Source organism: Panulirus ornatus, chromosome 16 (genome assembly GCF_036320965.1).
Source record: "Panulirus ornatus isolate Po-2019 chromosome 16, ASM3632096v1, whole genome shotgun sequence".
Taxonomy (NCBI): Eukaryota; Metazoa; Arthropoda; class Malacostraca; order Decapoda; family Palinuridae; genus Panulirus; species Panulirus ornatus.
This window is the reverse complement of record NC_092239.1, coordinates 20642953-20663416: the sequence shown is the minus strand read 5'-3', so window position 1 is coordinate 20663416 and position 20464 is coordinate 20642953. Positions and strand designations below refer to the sequence as shown.

The window sequence follows — 20464 nt, the reverse complement described above, 5'->3', positions numbered from 1 at the left end:
ACTATTCCTTCAAACATACCCATTTTTGCTTTCCGAGATAATGTTCTCGACTTCCACACATTCTTCAAGGCCCCCAGAATTTTCGCCCCCTCCCCCACCCTATGATCCACTTCCGCTTCCATGGTTCCATCCGCTGCCAGATCCACTCCCAGATATCTAAAACACTTCACTTCCTCCAGTTTTTCTCCATTCAAACTCACCTCCCAATTGACTTGACCCTCAACCCTACTGTACCTAATAACCTTGCTCTTATTCACATTTACTCTTAACTTTCTTCTTCCACACACTTTACCAAACTCAGTCACCAGCTTCTGCAGTTTCTCACATGAATCAGCCACCAGCGCTGTATCATCAGCGAACAACAACTGACTCACTTCCCAAGCTCTCTCATCCCCAACAGACTTCATACTTGCCCCTCTTTCCAAAACTCTTGCATTTACCTCCCTAACAACCCTATCCATAAACAAATTAAACAACCATGGAGACATCACACACCCCTGCCGCAAACCTACATTCACTGAGAACCAATCACTTTCCTCTCTTCCTACACGTACACATGCCTTACATCCTCGATAAAAACTTTTCACTGCTTCTAACAACTTTCCTCCCACACCATATATTCTTAATACCTTCCACAGAGCATCTCTATCAACTCTATCATATGCCTTCTCCAGATCCATAAATGCTACATACAAATCCATTTGCTTTTCTAAGTATTTCTCACATACATTCTTCAAAGCAAACACCTGATCCACACATCCTCTACCACTTCTGAAACCACACTGCTCTTCCCCAATCTGATGCTCTGTACATGCCTTCACCCTCTCAATATATATATATATATATATATATATATATATATATATATATATATATATATATATATTATCCCTGGGGATAGGGGTGAAAGAATACTTCCCACGCATTCCTCATGTGTCGTAGAAGGCGACTAGAGGGGATGGGAGCGAGGGGCCAGAAATCCTCCCCTCCTTGTATTATTTTTCAACTTTCTAAAATGGGAAACAGAAGAAGGAGTCACGCGGGGAGTGCTCATCCTCCTCGAAGGCTCAGACTGGGGTGTCTAAATGTGTGTGGATGTAACCAAGATGTGAAAAAAGGAGAGATAGGTAGTATGTTTGAGGAAAGGAACCTGGATGTTTTGGCTCTGAGTGAAACGAAGCTCAAGGGTAAAGGGGAAGAGTGGTTTGGGAATGTCTTGGGAGTAAAGTCAGGGGTTAGTGAGAGGACAAGAGCAAGGGAAGGAGTAGCACTACTCCTGAAACAGGAGTTGTGGGAGTATGTGATAGAATGTAAGAAAGTAAATTCTCGATTAATATGGGTAAAACTGAAAGTTGATGGAGAGAGATGGGTGATTATTGGTGCACATGCACCTGGGCATGAGAAGAAAGATCACATGTACATATACATATAAATATCAACATATACACATACATAGAAAGTTACATATATGCACATGTACACATTCATACTTGCTTGCCTTCATCCATTCCCGGCACCATACCCCCCCATGTGAAACAGCATTGCCACTCCCACATCAGCGAGGGAATGCCAGAAAAACAGACAATAAAAGCCACATTCATTCGCACTCAGTCTCTAGCTGTCATGTGTAATGCACCGAAACCACAAACCTTTCCATGGTTTACTCCATAAGTTTCACATGACATGATTCAGTCCATTGACAGAACATCTACTATGGTATACCACATTACTCCAATTCACTCTCATCCTTTCATGCCTCACACCATCCTCCTTGTTCAGGCCGCAATCGCTCAAAATCTTTTTCACTCCATCCTTCCACCTCCAATTTGGTCTCCTGCTTCTCCTTGTGCACTCCATCTCTGACACATATATCCTCTCTGTCAATCTTTCCTCACTCATTCTCTCCATTTGTCCAAACCATTTCAACACACCCTCTTTTGCTCTCTCAACCACAATATTTATTACCACACATCTCTCTTACCCTTACATTACTTACTCGATCAAGCCACCTCACACCATATATTGTCCTCAACCATTTCATTTCCAACACATCCACCCTCCTCCGTACAAACCTATCTATAGCCCATGCCTCGCAACCATATAATATTGCTGGAACTACTATTCCTTCAAACATACCTATTACTGCTCTCCGAGATAACATTCTCTCTTTCCAAACATTCTTCATCGCTCCCAGAACCTTAGCCCCTCCCTCATCCATGGTGTCATTCGTTGCTAAGTCCACTCCTAGACATCTAAAACACTTCACTTCCTCCAATTTTTCTCCATTAAACTTACATCTCAAGCAACTTATCTCTCAACCCTGCTGAACTTAGTAATTTTCTCTTGCAGTCATTTTCTCTTATTCTCACTTACTCTCAACTTTCTCCTTTCAACACTCTTCTTAACTCAAGTCACCAGCTTCTGCAGTTTCTCACTCGAATCAGCCACCGATGCTGTACACTGGCGAACAACACCTGACTCACTTCCAAGGCCCTCTCATACCCAACAGACTGCATACTCACCTCTCTCTCCAAAACTCTTGCATTTACATCCCTAACCACTCCATCCATAAACAAATTAAACAACCATGGGGACTTCACACATCCCTGCCGCAGATTGACATTCACACACAACATCACTAAGCTCCATGGCCTGTGGTCCTCTCCAATGAATGAAGCTAGCTTCCGGAGCACGGAGGAGCCTCATAGAAGACAAGAAGGTAAGGTACAGAAAAGTATAATATGGCATTACCAGACTCTGCCTATGTGATATAAAACTGTGAGTGAGAAGTCAGTATTTTATGTTTTATCTTTATCACTGGGTGAAAATGGGGTACATTTTGTATGAACTCTCTCCCTACAGTTGATAGTAATGCAGTCATACGGTGGCACAAGCCCTATAAAAGGATGCCTGGGGTTATATAATCTAAAAATTGTACAGAAGCATACCATTCAATATAAATCAAATAATAAAGAAAATTAAAGAAAATAAAACTGATCGATGAAAAAAGTAGCTTGCAAGCAGCAGAAGCATAAGCATGTCTTGACAGCTTGCAATCCCAAAGAAATGTGTGACCTCTATCTGGCAGGAAGTGAGTGGGTAAATGACATCAGTCTCATATTGGTTGTGACAGGTCAAAGGTGGGCACAGAAAAAGCAATTATCTATAATCACTTTTAGTGAAGGCTGGCACCTCCATATTTGAATCAAGAGGGCTGGTAGATCCTGATCCATATATCACTTGGGAACAAATCTCATGCTTAAGGGACAGCCTGCAGAGGAAAGAAAATCACTCACCTAGAGTATACAAAACTAATGCAAAACCTTGTAAATCAAACAAGAAAATGTTACTTACCTCAACTTCAAAACGACCTGCTCTTCTTAGTGCTGGATCTAAGTCATATGGACGATTAGTTGCAGCTATGAGAGTAAGATTATGACACTCTCGACATTCATCTACGGTCAAGAGTACCTGATACATAAAGAATACATATATATCTTCTTACATAATATCTCCACTGCATATGGATTACAATAAAAAAATATTATACACCACTGATAAGACATAGGCACACAAAAGAATGAATAAGTGATAAACTGAAACACTTCAAAGCTGATCTTCACAACAGAGAGAAAGGAGATAAATTTTCATGCAGCTATAAACAATAAATTCTTAATGATATCTATCAATTTATCAAAAAAGGGGATGACTGTGTTGCTGACTGGTTGGTGAGGATATTCAATGTATCTATGGTTCATGGTGAAGTGCCTGAGGATCGGCAGAATGCATGCATAGAGCCATTGTACAAAGGCAAAGGGGATAAAGGTGAGTGCTCAAATTACAGAGGTATAAGTTTGTTGAGTATTCCTGGGAAATTATATGGGAGGGTAATGAGTGAGAGGGCGAAGGCATGTACAGAGTATCAGATTGGGGAAGAGCAGTGTGGTTTCAGAAGTGGTAGAGGATGTGTGGATCAGGTATTTGCTTTGAAGAATGTATGTGAGGAATACTTACAAAAACAAATGGATTTGTATGTAGCATTTATGGATCTGGAGAAAGCATACGATAGAGTTGATAAAGATGCTTTGTGGAAGGTATTAAGAGTATATGGTATGGGAGGTAAGCTGCTAGTAGCAGTGAAAAGTTTTTATCAAGGATGTAAGGCATGTGTATGAGTAGGAAGAGAAGAAAGTGATTGGCTCCCAGTGAATGTCAGTTTGCGGCAGGGGTGTGTGATGTCTCCATGGTTGTTTAATTTCTTTATGGATCGGGTTGTTAGGGAGGTGAATGCAAGAGTTCTGGAGAGAGGGGCAAGTTTGAAGTCTCTTGTTGATGACAGGGCTTGGGAAATGAGTCAGTTGTTCACTGATGATACAGTGCTGGGGGCTGATTCAGGTGAGAAACTGCAGAAGTTGGTGAATGAGTTTGGTAAAGCTTGTAAAAGAAGAAAGCTGAGAGTAAATATTAAAATGAGCAAGGGTATTAGGTTCAGTAGGGTTGAGGGACAAGCCAACTGGGAGGTAAGTTTGAATGGAGAAAAACTGGAGGAAGTGAAGTGTTTTAGATATCCGGGGGGGGGGGGGGGGGGGGATTTAGCAGCAGATGAAGCCATGGAAGTGGAAGTGAGTCACAGGTTGGAGGAGGGGGCAAAGGTTCTGGAAGCGTTGAAGAATGTGTGGAAGGGGAGAGCATTATCTCCGAGAACAAAAATGGGTATGTTTGAAGGAACAGTGGTTCCAACAATGTTATATGGTTGCAAGGCGTGGGATATATATAGGGTTGTGTGGAGGAGGGTGGATGTGTTGGAAATGAGATGTTTAAGGACAATATGGGGTGTGAGGTCGTTTGATCGAGTAAGTAATGAATGGGTAAGAGATTTGTGGTAATAAAAAGAGTGTGGTTGAGAGAGCAGAAGAGGTTGTATTGAAATGGTTTGGTCACGTGGAGAGAATGAGTGAGGAAAGATTGACAAAGAGGATATATGTGTCACAGAAGGAGGGAATGCAGAGAAGTGGGAGACCAAATTGGAGGTGGAAGGATGAAGTGAAAAAGATTTTTGAGTGATTGGGGCCTGAACATACAGGAGGGTGAAAGGCGCGCAAGGAATAGAGTGAATTGGAACAATGTGGTATACGGGATCGACGTACTATCAATGGATTGAAGCAGAGCATGTGAAGCATCTGGGGTAAACCATGGAAAGTTCTGTGGGGCCTGGATGTGGAAAGGGAGCTGTGGTTTGGAAAGGGAGCTGTGGTTTCAGTACATTACATGTGACAGCTAGAGACTGAGTGTGAATGAGTGTGGCCTTTCTTGTCTTTCCTGGCACTACCTCGCACGCGCATGGGGAAGGGGGGTGCCTTTTCATGTGTGGCGGGGTGGCGACGGGACTGGACAAAGGCATCATGTATGAATATGTACATGTGTATATATGTATATGCCTGTGTATGTATATGTATGAATATGTTGAAATGTATAGGTATGTATATGTGCGTGTGTGGGCATGTATGTATATACATGTGTATATGGGTGGGTTAGGCCATTCTTTAGTCTGTTTCCTTGCGCTACCTCGCTAATGTGGGAGACAGCGACAAAGTATAATAAATAATTAAAATCCATCTATATCTCAGACCCCCAATCCCTCCAGGAACCCCCATAAGAAGGTGGCCATGACAAAAAAATCCCTAAAGTGGTGAACTACAGTGCCACTTCTTAGCCTTTAGTGCCTCACCCTTAACATGCCACTGGCAGAGGGAAACTCTGCACAGTATTTCCAGTGGCTCCTACATAATGTTCCTATGGACTACTTCTACCTAATGTGTCTACCTAAGGAAAGTATACATCTTGTTCAATAAATCAAGTATGGAATAACAAACACAAACTGTAAAAGAATGGTAATGAATATATGCTGATACTGTGGCCTGGGATCATTTCATGAAGTGGATTGTTCATCTCAGAACTTCATAAACAACACTTAGTATCAGAATTGACAAATGAAAAAAATTCAGATAATTTTGAGGAAAAATTTCAAATGAATGCTGTAAATGAAAAAACAATGCACTCACTCACACATATGCAAGTAGGAATAAACAAGACTTGGGCTTCTTTTGGAAAAAGATATGAAGTGAATATGGCTACAACAAGCACATGATACAGGTAAGGGTAGGTAAGAAATACAATATGGAAGACTGGAAGTAGTATTTTGCAAAGGTACTACTTCATTATAAGATATGATCACTAGGTGTGAGACATTGTTACTTCCAATCAATTCATTCTTGAGGAGGGCCAAACAAGTTGCACAGTACTATACATCTACCTGTCTATATCTCCAATGCCCATTCTCCGTGGGAACTCCCTCAAGGGGGTGGCAAAAGCAAAAGAGTTTCCATAACCTCAGAGCTGCTTCTTAGCCTTTAGGGCCCCACACTTAACAGGCCATTGGCAGAGCACAACCCAAATGCATTGGGAATAATGAGGAATGTGTATAAAGAGGGAATGTTATCTCGGAGAGCAAAAATTTATATGTTTGAAGGAACAGTAGTTCCAACAATATCATATAGCTGCAAGGCATGGGTTATAGATATGGAGGAAGGTGTATGTGTTGGAAATGATATGTTAGAGGACAATATGTGGTGCAAGGTGGTTTGATTGAGTAAGTAATGAAAGGGTAAGAGAGATGTAAGGAAACAGAAAGTGTTGTTGAGAGAGCAGAAGAGGGTGTGTTGAAATGGTTTGGACATATGGAGAGAATGAGTGAGGAAAGGTTGAAAAAAGGATATACGTGTCACAGGTGGAGAGAACAAGGAGAAGCGGGAGACCAAATTGAAGGTGGAAAGATAGACTGAAAACGATTTTGAGCAATCGGAGACTAAACATACAAGAGGGCAACAGGGGTGCAATACATTAACGCCAAAACACGAATACATACATAGATTTACATTTCAAAGCATACATATATATATATATATATATATATATATATATATATTTTTTTTTTTTTTTTTTTTTTTTTTCTTTTTTTTTTTTCATACTATTCGCCATTTCCCGCATTAGCGAGGTAGCGTTGAGAACAGAGGACTGGGCCCTTGAGGGAATATCCTCACCTGGGCCCCTTCTCTATTCCCTCTTTTGGAAAATTAAAAAAGTAAGTGAGAGGGGAGGATTTCCAGCCCCCCGCTCCCTCCCCTTTTAGTCGCCTTCTACGACACGCAGGGAATACGTGGGAAGTATTCTTTCTCCCCTATCCCCAGGGATAAATATATATATATATATATATATATATATATATATATATATATATATATATATATATATATATATATATATATATATTTTTCTTTTTTTCTTTTAAACTATTTGCCATTTCCCGCGTTGGCGAGGTAGCGTTAAGAACAGAGGACTGGGCCTTTTTTGGAATATCCTCACCTGGCCCCCTCTGTTCCTTCTTTTGGAAAAAAAAAAAAAAAAAAAAAAAAAAAAAATATATATATATATATATATATATATATATATATATATATATATATATTTTTTTTTTTTTTTTTCATACTATTCGCCATTTCCCGCATTAGCAAGGTAGCGCTAAGAACAGAGGACTGGGCCTTTGAGGGAATATCCTCACCTGGCCCCCTTCTCTGTTCCTTCTCTCCCCTATCCCTGGGGATAGGGGAGAAAGAATACTTCCCACGTATTCCCTGCGTGTCGTAGAAGGCGACTAAAAGGGAAGGGAGCGGGGGGCTGGAAATCCTCCCCTCTCGTTTTTTTTTTTCTTTTTTTTTTTTTTTTTTCCAAAAGAAGGAACAGATATATATATATATATATATATATATATATATATATATATATATATATATATATATATATATATATATATATATACTTTTTTTTTTTTTTTGTCGCTGTCTCCCGCGTTTGCGAGGTAGCGCAAGGAAACAGACGAAAGAAATGGCCCAACCCATCCCCATACACATGCCTTGATTCAATCCACTGACAGCACGTCAACCCCGGTATACCACATCGCTCCAATTCACTCTATTCTTTGCCCTCCTTTCACCCTCTTGCATGTTCAGGCCCCGATCACACAAAATCTTTTTCACTCCATCTTTCCACCTCCAATTTGGTCTCCCTCTTCTCCTCGTTCCCTCCACCTCCGACATCCTCTTAGTCAATCTTTCCTCACTCATTCTCTCCATGTGACCAAACCATTTCAAAACACCCTCTTCTGCTCTCTCAACCACGCTCTTTTTATTTCCACACATCTCTCTTACCCTTACGTTACTTACTCGATCAAACCACCTCACACCACACATTGTCCTCAAACATCTCATTTCCAGCACATCCATCCTCCTACGCACAACTCTATCCATAGTCCACGCCTCGCAACCATACAACATTGTTGGAACCACTATTCCTTCAAACATACCCATTTTTGCTTTCCGAGATAATGTTCTCGACTTCCACACATTCTTCAAGGCTCCCAGAATTTTCGCCCCCTCCCCCACCCTATGATCCACTTCCGCTTCCATGGTTCCATCCGCTGCCAGATCCACTCCCAGATATCTAAAACACTTCACTTCCTCCAGTTTTTCTCCATTCAAACTCACCTCCCAATTGAATTGACCCTCAACCCTACTGTACCTAATAACCTTGCTCTTATTCACATTTACTCTTAACTTTCTTCTTTCACACACTTTACCAAACTCAGTCACCAGCTTCTGCAGTTTCTCACATGAATCAGCCACCAGCGCTGTATCATCAGCGAACAAGTGACTCACTTCCCAAGCTCTATCATCCCCAACGGACTTCATACTTGCTCCTCTTTCCAAAACTCTTGCATTCACCTCCCTAACAACCCCATCCATAAACAAATTAAACAACCATGGAGACATCACACACCCCTGCCACAAACCTACATTCACTGAGAACCAATCACTTTCCTCTCTTCCTATCTTCCTACACGTACACATGCCTTACATCCTCGATAAAACTTTTCACTGCTTCTAACAACTTGCCTCCCACACCATATATTCTTAATACCTTCCACAGAGCATCTCTATCAACTCTATCATATGCCTTCTCCAGATCCATAAATGCTACATACAAATCCATTTGCTTTTCTAAGTATTTCTCACATACATTCTTCAAAGCAAACACCTGATCCACACATCCTCTACCACTTCTGAAACCACACTGCTCTTCCCCAATCTGATGCTCTGTACATGCCTTCACCCTCTCGATCAATACCCTCCCATATAATTTGCCAGGAATACTCAACAAACTTATACCTCTGTAATTTGAGCACTCACTCTTATCCCCTTTGCCTTTGTACAATGGCACTATGCACGCATTCCGCCAATCCTCAGGCACCTCACCATGAGTCATACATACATTAAATAACCTTACCAACCAGTCAACAATACAGTCACACCCTTTTCTAATAAATTCCACTGCAATACCATCCAAACCTGCTGCCTTGCCGGCTTCCATCTTCCGCAAAGCTTTTACTACCTCTTCTCTGTTTACCAAATCATTTTCCCTAACCCTCGCACTTTGCGCACCACCTCGACCAAAACACCCTATATCTGCCACTCTATCATCAAACACATTCAACAAACCTTCAAAATGCTCACTCCATCTCCTTCTCACATCACCACTACTTGTTATCACCTCCCCATTTGCGCCCTTCACTGAAGTTCCCATTTGCCCCCCTGTCTTACGCACTTTATTTACCTCCTTCCAGAACATCTTTTTATTCTCCCTAAAATTTAATGATACTCTCTCGCCCCAACTCTCATTTGCCCTTTTTTTCACCTCTTGCACCTTTCTCTTGACCTCCTGTCTCTTTCTTTTATACGTCTCCCACTCAATTTCATTTTTTCCCTGCAAAAATCGTCCAAATGCCTCTCTCTTCTCTTTCACTAATACTCTTACTTCTTCATCCCACCACTCACTACCCTTTCTAATCAACCCACCTCCCACTCTTCTCATGCCACAAGCATCTTTTGCGCAATCCATCACTGATTCCCTAAATACATCCCATTCCTCCCCCACTCCCCTTACTTCCATTGTTCTCACCTTTTTCCATTCTGTACTCAGTCTCTCCTGGTACTTCCTCACACAAGTCTCCTTCCCAAGCTCACTTACTCTCACCACCCTCTTCACCCCAACATTCACTCTTCTTTTCTGGAAACCAATACAAATCTTCACCTTAGCCCCCACAAGATAATGATCAGACATCCCTCCAGTTGCACCTCTCAGCACATTAACATCCAAAAGTCTCTCTTTCGCGCGCCTGTCAATTAACACGTAATCCAATAACGCTCTCTGGCCATCTCTCCTACTTACATAAGTATACTTATGTATATCTCGCTTTTTAAACCAGGTATTCCCAATCATCAGTCCTTTTTCAGCACATAAATCTACAAGCTCTTCACCATTTCCATTTACAACACTGAACACCCCATGTATACCAATTATTCCCTCAACTGCCACATTACTCACCTTTGCATTCAAATCACCCAACACTATAACCCGGTCTCGTGCATCAAAACCACTAACACACTCATTCAGCTGCTCCCAAAACACTTGCCTCTCATGATCTTTCTTCTCATGCCCAGGTGCATATACACCAATAATCACCCATCTCTCTCCATCAACTTTCATTTTTACCCATATTAATCGAGAATTTACTTTCTTACATTCTATCACATACTTCCACAACTCCTGTTTCAGGAGTACTGCTACTCCTTCCCTTGCTCTTGTCCCCTCACTAACCCCTGACTTTACTCCCAAGACATTCCCAAACCACTCTTCCCCTTTACCCTTGAGCTTCGTTTCACTCAGAGCCAAAACATCCAGGTTCCTTTCCTCAAACATACTACCTATCTCTCCTTTTTTCACATCTGAGGAAAGGAACCTGGATGTTTTGGCTCTGAGTGAAATGAAGCTAAAGGGTAAAGGGGAAGAGTGGTTTGGGAATGTCTTGGGAGTAAAGTCAGGGGTTAGTGAGAGGACAAGAGCAAGGGAAGGAGTAGCACGACTCCTAAATAGAAGTTGTGGGAGTATGTGATAGAATGTAAGAAAGTAAATTCTAGATTAATATGGGTAAAACTGAAAGTTGATGGAGAGAGATGGGTCATTATTGGTGCATATGCACCTGGGCATGAGAAGAAAGATCATGAGAGGCAAGTGTTTTGGGAGCAGCTGAATGAGTGTGTTAGTGGTTTTCATGCACAAGACCGGGTTATAGTAATGGCTGATTTGAATGCAAAGGTGAGTAATGAGGCAGTTGAGGGAATAATTGGTATACATGGGGTGTTCAGTGTTGTAAATGGAAATGGTGAAGAGCTTCTAGATTTATGTGCTGAAAAAGGAATGGTGATTGGGAATAACTGGTTTAAAAGGCGAGATATACATAAGTATACGTATGTAGGTAGGAGAGATGGCCAGAGAGCGTTATTGGATTACGTGTTAATTGACAGGCGCATGAAAGAGACTTTTGGATGTTAATGTGCTGAGAGGTGCAACTGGAGGGATATCTGATCATTATCTTGTGGAGGCGAAGGTGAAGATTTGTACAGGTTTTAAGAACAGAATAGAGAATGTTGGGGTGAAAAGAGTGGTGAGAGTAAGTGAGCTTGGGAAGGAGACTTGTGTGAGGAAGTACCAGGAGAGACTGAGTACAGAATGGAGAAAGGCGGGAACAAAGGAGGTAAGGGCAGTGGGGGAGGAATGGGATGTATTTAGAGAGGCAGTGATGGCTTACGCAAAAGATGCTTGTGGCATGAGAAGCATAGGAGGTGGGTTGATTAGAAACGGTAGTGAGTGGTGGGATGAAGAAGCAAGATTATTAGTAAAAGAGAAGAGAGAGGCATTTGGACGATTTTTGAAGGGAAAAAATGCAAATGAGTGGGAGATGTATAAAAGAAAGAGACAGGAGGTCAAGAGAAAGGTACAAGAGGTGAAAAAGAGGGCAAATGAGAGTTGGGGTGAGAGAGTATCATTAAATATTAGGGAGGATAAAAAGATGTTCTGGAAGGAGGTAAATAAAGTGCGTAAGACAAGGGAGCAAATGGATACTTCAGGGAAGGGGGCTAATGGGGAGGTGATAACAAGTAGTGGTGATGTGAGAAGGAGATGGAGTGAGTATTTTGAAGGTTGTTGAATGTGTTTGACAATAGAGTGGGAGATAAAGGATGCTTTGGTCGAGGTGGGGTGCAAAGTGAGAGAGTTAGGGAAAATGATTTGGTAAACAGAGAAGAGGTAGTAAAAGCTTTGCGGAAGATGAAAGCCGGCAAGGAAGCAGGTTTTGATGGTATTGCAGTGGAATTTATTAAAAAAGGGGGTGACTGTATTGTTGACTGGTTGGTAAGGTTATTCAATGTATGTATGATTCAGGGTGAGGTGCCTAAGATTGGCAGAATGCGTGCATAATGCCATTGTATAAAGGCAAAGGGGATAAGAGTGAGTGCTCAATTTACAGAGGTATAAGTTTGTTGAGTATTCCTGGTAAATTATATGGGAGGGTATTGATTGACAGGGTGAAGGTATGTACAGAGCATCAGACTGGGAAAGAGCAGTGTGGTTTCAGAAGTGGTAGAGGATGTGTGGATCAGGTGTTTGCTTTGAAGAATGTATGTGAGAAATACTTAGAAAAGAAAATGGATTTGTATGTAGCATTTATGGATCTGGAGAAGGCATATGATAGAGCTGATAGAGATGCTCTGTGGAAGGTACTAAGAATATATGGTGTGGGAGGCAAGTTGTTACAAGCAATGAAAAGTTTTTATCGAGGCAGTAAGGCATGTGTACGTGTAGGAAGAGAGGAAAGTGATTGGTTCTCAGTGAATGTAGGTTTCCAGCAGGGGTGTGTGATGTCTCCATGGTTGTTTAATTTGTTTATGGATGGGGTTGTTAGGGAGGTGAATGCAAGAGTTTTGGAAAGAAGGGCAAGTATGCAGTCTGTTGTAGATGAGAGAGCTTGGGAAGTGAGTCAGTTGTTGTTCGATGATGATACAGCGCTGGTGGCAGATTCATGTGAGAAACTGCAGAAGCTGGTGACTGAGTTTGGTAAAGTGTGTGAAAGAAGAAAGTTAAGAGTAAATGTGAATAAGAGCAAGGTTATTAGGTACAGTAGGGTTGAGGGTCAAGTCAATTGTGAGGTAAGTTTGAATGGAGAAAAACTGGAGGAAGTGAAGTGTTTTAGATGTCTGGGAGTGGATCTGGCAGCGGATGGAACCATGGAAGCGGAAGTGGATCATAGGGTGGGGGAGGGGGTGAAAATCCTGGGAGCCTTGAAGAATGCGTGGCAGTCGAGAACATTATCTCAGAAAGCAAAAATGGGTATGTTTGAAGGAATAGTGGTTCCAACAATGTTGTATAGTTGCGAGGCGTGGGCTATGGATAGAGTTGTGCGCAGGAGGGTGGATGTGCTGGAAATGAGATGTTTGAGGACAATGTGTGGTGTGAGGTGGTTTGATCGAGTAAGTAACGTAAGGGAAAGAGAGATGTGTGGAAATAAAGAGAGCGTGGTTGAGAGAGCAGAAGAGGGTGTTCTGAAATGGTTTGGGCACATGGAGAGAATGAGTGAGGAAAGATTGACCAAGAGGATATATGTGTCAGAGGTGGAGGGAACGAGGAGAAGTGGTAGACCAAATTGGAGGTGGAAAGATGGAGTGAAAAAGATTTTGTGTGATCGGGGCCTGAACATGCAGGAGGGTGAAAGGAGGGCAAGGAATAGAGTGAATTGGATCGATGTGGTATACCGGGGTTGACGTGCTGTGAGTGGATTGAATCAGGGCATTTGAAGCGTCTGGAGTAAACCATGGAAAGCTGTGTAGGTATGTATATTTGCGTGTGAGGACGTGTATGTATATACATGTGTGTGGGGGTGGGTTGGGCCATTTCTTTCGTGTGTTTCCTTGCGCTACCTTGCAAACGCAGGAGACAGCAAGAAAGCAAAAAAAAAATATATATATATATATATTTTTTTTTTTCTATACTTTGTCGCTGTCTCCCGCGTTTGCGAGGTAGCGCAAGGAAACAGACGAAAGAAATGGCCCAACCCACCCCCATACACATGTATATACATACGTCCACACACGCAAATATACATACCTACACAGCTTTCCATGGTTTACCCCAGACGCTTCACATGCCTTGATTCAATCCACTGACAGCACGTCAACCCCGGTATACCACATCACTCCAATTCACTCTATTCCTTGCCCTCCTTTCACCCTCCTGCATGTTCAGGCCCCGATCACACAAAATCTTTTTCACTCCATCTTTCCACCTCCAATTTGGTCTCCCTCTTCTCCTTGCTCCCTCCACCTCCGACACATATATCCTCTTGGTCAATCTTTCCTCACTCATCCTCTCCATGGGCCCAAACCACTTCAAAACACCCTCTTCTGCTCTCTCAACCACGCTCTTTTTATTTCCACACATCTCTCTTACCCTTACGTTACTCACTCGATCAAACCACCTCACACCACACATTGTCCTCAAACATCTCATTTCCAGCACATCCATCCTCCTGCGCACAACTCTATCCATAGCCCACGCCTCGCAACCATACAACATTGTTGGAACCACTATTCCTTCAAACATACCCATTTTTGCTTTCCGAGATAATGTTCTCGACTTCCACACATTCTTCAAGGCCCCCAGAATTTTCGCCCCCTCCCCCACCCTATGATCCACTTCCACTTCCATGGTTCCATCCGCTGCCAGATCCACTCCCAGATATCTAAAACACTTCACTTCCTCCAGTTTTTCTCCATTCAAACTCACCTCCCAATTGACTTGACCCTCAACCCTACTGTACCTAATAACCTTGCTCTTATTCACATTTACTCTTAACTTTCTTCTTCCACACACTTTACCAAACTCAGTCACCAGCTTCTGCAGTTTCTCACATGAATCAGCCACCAGCGCTGTATAATCAGCGAACAACAACTGACTCACTTCCCAAGCTCTCTCATCCCCAACAGACTTCATACTTGCCCCTCTTTCCAAAACTCTTGCATTTACCTCCCTAACAACCCCATCCATAAACAAATTAAACAACCATGGAGACATCACACACCCCTGCCGCAAACCTACATTCACTGAGAACCAATCACTTTCCTCTCTTCCTACACGTACACATGCCTTACATCCTCAATAAAAACTTTTCACTGCTTCTAACAACTTTCCTCCCACACCATATATTCTTAATACCTTCCACAGAGCATCTCTATCAACTCTATCATATGCCTTCTCCAGATCTATAAATGCTACATACAAATCCATTTGATGGATTGCGCAAAAGATGCTTGTGGCATGAGAAGAGTGGGAGGTGGGTTGATTAGAAAGGGTAGTGAGTGGTGGGATGAAGAAGTAAGAGTATTAGTGAAAGAGAAGAAAGAGGCATTTGCACGATTTTTGCAGGGAAAAAATGCAATTGAGTGGGAGATGTATAAAAGAAAGAGACAGGAGGTCAAGAGAAAGGTGCAAGAGGTGAAAAAAAGGGCAAATGAGAGTTGGGGTGAGAGAGTATCATTAAATTTTAGGGAGAATAAAAAGATGTTCTGGAAGGAGGTAAATAAAGTGCGTAAGACAAGGGAGCAAATGGGAACTTCAGTGAAGGGCGCAAATTGGGAGGTGATAACAAGTAGTGGTGATGTGAGAAGGAGATGGAGTGAGTATTTTGAAGGTTTGTTGAATGTGTTTGATGATAGAGTGGCAGATATAGGGTGTTTTGGTCAAGGTGGTGTACAAAGTGAGAGGGTTAGGGAAAATGATTTGGTAAACAGAGAAGAGGTAGTGAAAGCTTTGCGGAAGATGAAAGCCAGCAAGGCAGCAGGTTTGGATGGTATTGCAGTGGAATTTATTAAAAAAGGGGGTGACTGTATTGTTGACTGGTTGGTAAGGTTATTTAATGTATGTATGACTCATGGTGAGGTGCCTGAGGATTGGCGGAATGCGTGCATAGTGCCATTGTACAAAGGCAAAGGGGATAAGAGTGAGTGCTCAAATTACAGAGGTATAAGTTTGTTGAGTATTCCTGGTAAATTATATGGGAGGGTATTGATTGAGAGGGTGAAGGCATGTACAGAGCATCAGATTGGGGAAGAGCAGTGTGGTTTCAGAAGTGGTAGAGGATGTGTGGATCAGGTGTTTGCTTTGAAGAATGTATGTGAGAAATACTTAGATATATATATATATATATATATATATATATATATATATATATACATATATATATATATAATATATATATATATATATATATATATATATATATATATATATATATATATATATATATTTTATTTTTTTTTATTTTGTTTTTTCGCTGTCTTCCGCATTTGCGAGGTAGCGCAAGGAAACAGAAGAAAGAAATGGCCCAACCCACCCCCATACACATGTATATACACGCACGTCCACACACGCAAACATACATACCCATACATCTCAATGTACACAGATATATACACACACAGACACATACATATATACCCATGCACACAATTCACACTGCCTGCCTTTATTCATTCCCATCGCCACCTCGCCACACATGCAATACCATCCCCCTCCCCCCTCATATGTGCGAGGTAGCGCTAGGAAAAGATAACAGATATATATATATATATATATATATATATATATATATATATATATATATATATATATATATATATATATCTATTCATTTATTTATTTATTTTGCTTTGTCGCTGTCTTCCGCACCTGCGAGGTAGCGCAAGCATACAGACGAAAGAAATGGCCCAACCCATCCCCACACACATGCACACACACACACATCCACACACGCAAACATACACACCCACACATCCCAACGTACACACATACACACACAGATACACACATATACACACATGCACACAATTCACACTGACTGCCACTACTCACCCCCATCGCCACCCCGCCACACACAGAATAACATCCCCCTCCCCCATCATGTGCATGAGGCAGTGCCAGGAAATGACAACAAAGGCCCCATTCATTCACACTCAGTCTCTAGCTCTCATGCAATAATGCCCGAAACCACAACTCCCTTTCCACATCCAGGCACCACACAACTTTCCATGGTTTACCCCAGATGCTTCACATGCCCTGATTCAATCCATTGACACCATGTCGAACCCAGTATACCACATCGATCCAATTCACTCTATTCCTTGCCCTCCTTTCACCCTCCTGCATGTTCAGGCCCAGATCACTCAAAATCATTTTCACTCCATCTTTCCACCTCCAATTTGGTCTCCCACTTCTCCTTGTTCCCTCCACCTCTGACACATATATCCTCTTGGTCAATCTTTCCTCACTTATTCTCTCCATGTGCCCAAACCATTTCAAAACACCCTCTTCTGCTCTCTCAACCATGCTCTGTTTATTTCCACACATCTCTCTTACCCTTACATTACTTACTCGATCAATCCACCTCACACCACTTATTGTCCTCAAACATCTCATTTCCAGCACATCCACCCTCCTGCGCACAAGTCTATCAATAGCCCACGCCTCGCAACCATACAAAATTGTTGGAACCACTATTCCTTCAAACATACCCATTTTTCCTTTCCAAGATAGGGGATAGGGGAGAAAGAATACTTAGCATGCATTCCTCAAGTGTCGTAAAAGGCGACTAAAGGGGACGGGAGCGGGGGTCTGGAAACCCTCCCCTTCTTGTATTTTAACATTCTAAAAGGGGAAATGGAAGAAGGAGTCACGCGAGGAGAGCTCATCCTCCTCGAAGGCTCAGACTGGGGTGTCTAAATGTGTGTGGATCTAACCAAGATGAGAAAAAAGGAGACATAGGTAGTATGTTTGAGGAAAGGAACCTGGATCTTTTGGCTCTGAGTGAAACGAATGGGAAGAGTGGTTTGGGAATGTCTTGGGAGTAAAGTCAGGGGTTAGTGAGAGGACAAGAGCAAGGGAAGGAGTAGCACTCTCCTGAAACAGGAGTGGTGGGAGTATGTGATAGAGTGTAAGAAAGTAAACTCTACATTGATATGGGTAAAACTGAAAGTTGATGGAGAGAGATGGGTTATTATTGGTGCATATGCACATGGGCATGAGAAGAAAGATCATGAGAGGCAAGTGTTTTGGGAGCAGCTGAATGAGTGTGTTAGTGGTTTTGATGCAAGAGACCGGGTTATAGTGATGGGTGATTTGAATGTAAAGGTGAGTAATGTGGCAGTTGAGGGAATAATTGGCATACATGGGGTGTTCAGTGTTGTAAACGGAAATGGTGAAGAGCTTGTAGATTTATGTGCTGAAAAAGGACTGGTGATTGGGAATATCTGGTTTAAAAAGTGAGATATACATAAGTATACGTATGTAAGTAGGAGAGATGGCCAGAGAGCATTATTGGATTATGTGTTAATTGATAGGCGTGCAAAAGAGAGACTTTTGGATGTTAATGTGCTGAGAGGTGCAACTGGAGGGATGTCTGATCATTATCTTGTGGAGGTGAAGGTGAAGATTTGTAGAGGTTTTCAGAAAAAAGAGAGAATGTTGCGGTGAAGAGGGTGGTGAGAGTAAGTGAGCTTGGGAAGGGGACTTGTGTGAGGAAGTACCAGGAGAGACTGAGTACAGAATGGAAAAAGGTGAGAACAAAGGATGTATGGGGAGTGGGGGAGGAATGGGATGCATTTAGGAAAGCAGAGATGGCTTGCACAAAAGATGCTGGTGCCATGAGAAGCGTGGGAGGTGGGCAGATTAGAAAGGGTCGTGAGTGGTGGGATGAAGAAGTAAGATTATTAGTGAAAGAGAAGAGAGAGGCATTTGGACGATTTTTGCAGGGAAATAATGCAAATGCCTGGGAGATGTATAAAAGAAAGAGGCAGGAGGTCAAGAGAAAGGTGCAAGAGGTGAAAAAGAGGGCAAATGAGAGTTGGGGTGAGAGAGTATCATTAAATTTTAGGGAGAATACACAGATGTTTTGGAAGGATGTAAATAAAGTGTGTAAGACAAGGGAGCAAATGGGAACTTCAGTGAAGGGGGCTAATGGGGAGGTGATAACAAGTAATGGTGATGTGAGAAGGAGGTGGAGTGAGTATTTTGAAGTTTAGTGGAATATGTTTGATGATAGAGTGGCAGATATTGGGTGTTTTGGTCGAGGTGGTGTGCAAAGTGAGAGGGTTAGGGAAAATGATTTGGTAAACATAGAAGAGGTAGTAAAAGCTTTGCAGAAGATGAAAGCCGGCAAGGCAGTGGGTTTGGATGGTATTGCAGTGGAATCAATAAAAAAAAGGGGGTGACTGTGTTGTTGACTGGTTGGAAAGGTTATTTAATGTATATATGACTCATGGTGAGGTGCCTGAGGATTGGCGGAATGCTTGCATAGTGCCATTGTACAAAGGCAAAGGGGACAAAGGTGAGTGCTCAAATTACAGAGGTATAAGTTTGTTGAGTATTCCTTGTAAATCATATGGGAGGGTATTGATTGAGAGGGTGAAGGCATGTACAGAGCATCAGATTGGGGAAGAGCAGTGTGGTTTCAGAAGTGGTAGAGGATGTGTGGATCAGGTGTTTGCTTTGAGGAATGTATGTGAGAAATACTTAGAAAAACAAATAGATTTGTATGTAGCATTTATGGATCTGGAGAAGGCATATGATAGAGTTGATAGAGATGCTCAGTGGAAGGTATTAAGAATATATGGTGTGGGAGGCAAGTTGTTAGAAGCAGTGAAAAGTTTTTATCAAGGATGTAAGGCATGTGTACGTGTAGGAAGAGAGGAAAGTGATTGGTTCTCAGTGAATGTAGGTTTGTGGCAGGGGTGTGTGATGTCTCCATGGTTGTTTAATTTGTTTATGGATGGGGTTGTTAGGGAGGTGAATGCAAGAGTTTTGGAAAAAGGGGCAAGTATGCAGTCTGTTGTAGATGAGAGAGCTTGGGAAGTGAGTCAATTGTTGTTCGTTGATGATACAGCACTGGTGGCTGATTCATGTGAGAAACTGCAGAAGCTGGTGACTGAGTTTGGTAACGTGTGTGAAAGAAGAAAGTTAAGAGTAAATGTGAATAAGAGCAAGGTTATTAGGTACAGTAGGGTTGAGGGTCAAGTCAATTGGGAGGTAAGTTTGAGTGGAGAAAAACTGGAGGAAGTAACGTGTTTTAGATATCTGGGAGTGGATCTGGCAGCAGATGGAACCATGGAAGAGGAAGTGAATCATAGGGAGGGGGAGGGGGCGAAAATTCTGGGAGCCTTGAAGAATGTGTGGAAGTCGAGAACATTATCTCGGAAAGCAAAAATGGGTATGTTTGAAGGAATAGTGGTTCCAACAATGTTGTATGGTTGCGAGGCGTGGGCTATGGATAGAGTTGTGCGCAGGAGGGTGGATTTGCTGGAAATGAGATGTTTGAGGACAATGTGTGGTGTGAGGTGGTTTGATCGAGTAAGTAATGTAAGGGTAAGAGAGATGTGTGGAAATAAAAAGAGCATGGTTGAGAGAGCAG

At 42.1% G+C, this 20464-nt stretch overlaps 1 protein-coding gene across 1 annotated transcript in view; it reads right to left on the bottom strand.

Moving 5' to 3' along the window:
• LOC139753907 (ATPase family gene 2 protein homolog B-like) overlaps window positions 1-20464 on the bottom strand; it is a 195102-nt gene that overhangs the window by 162175 nt on the left and 12463 nt on the right. The window contains exon 3 of the mRNA XM_071670865.1: window positions 3355-3471. Coding sequence (XP_071526966.1) covers window positions 3355-3471 — 117 coding nt within the window. The remainder of the gene's footprint in view (window positions 1-3354; window positions 3472-20464) is intronic.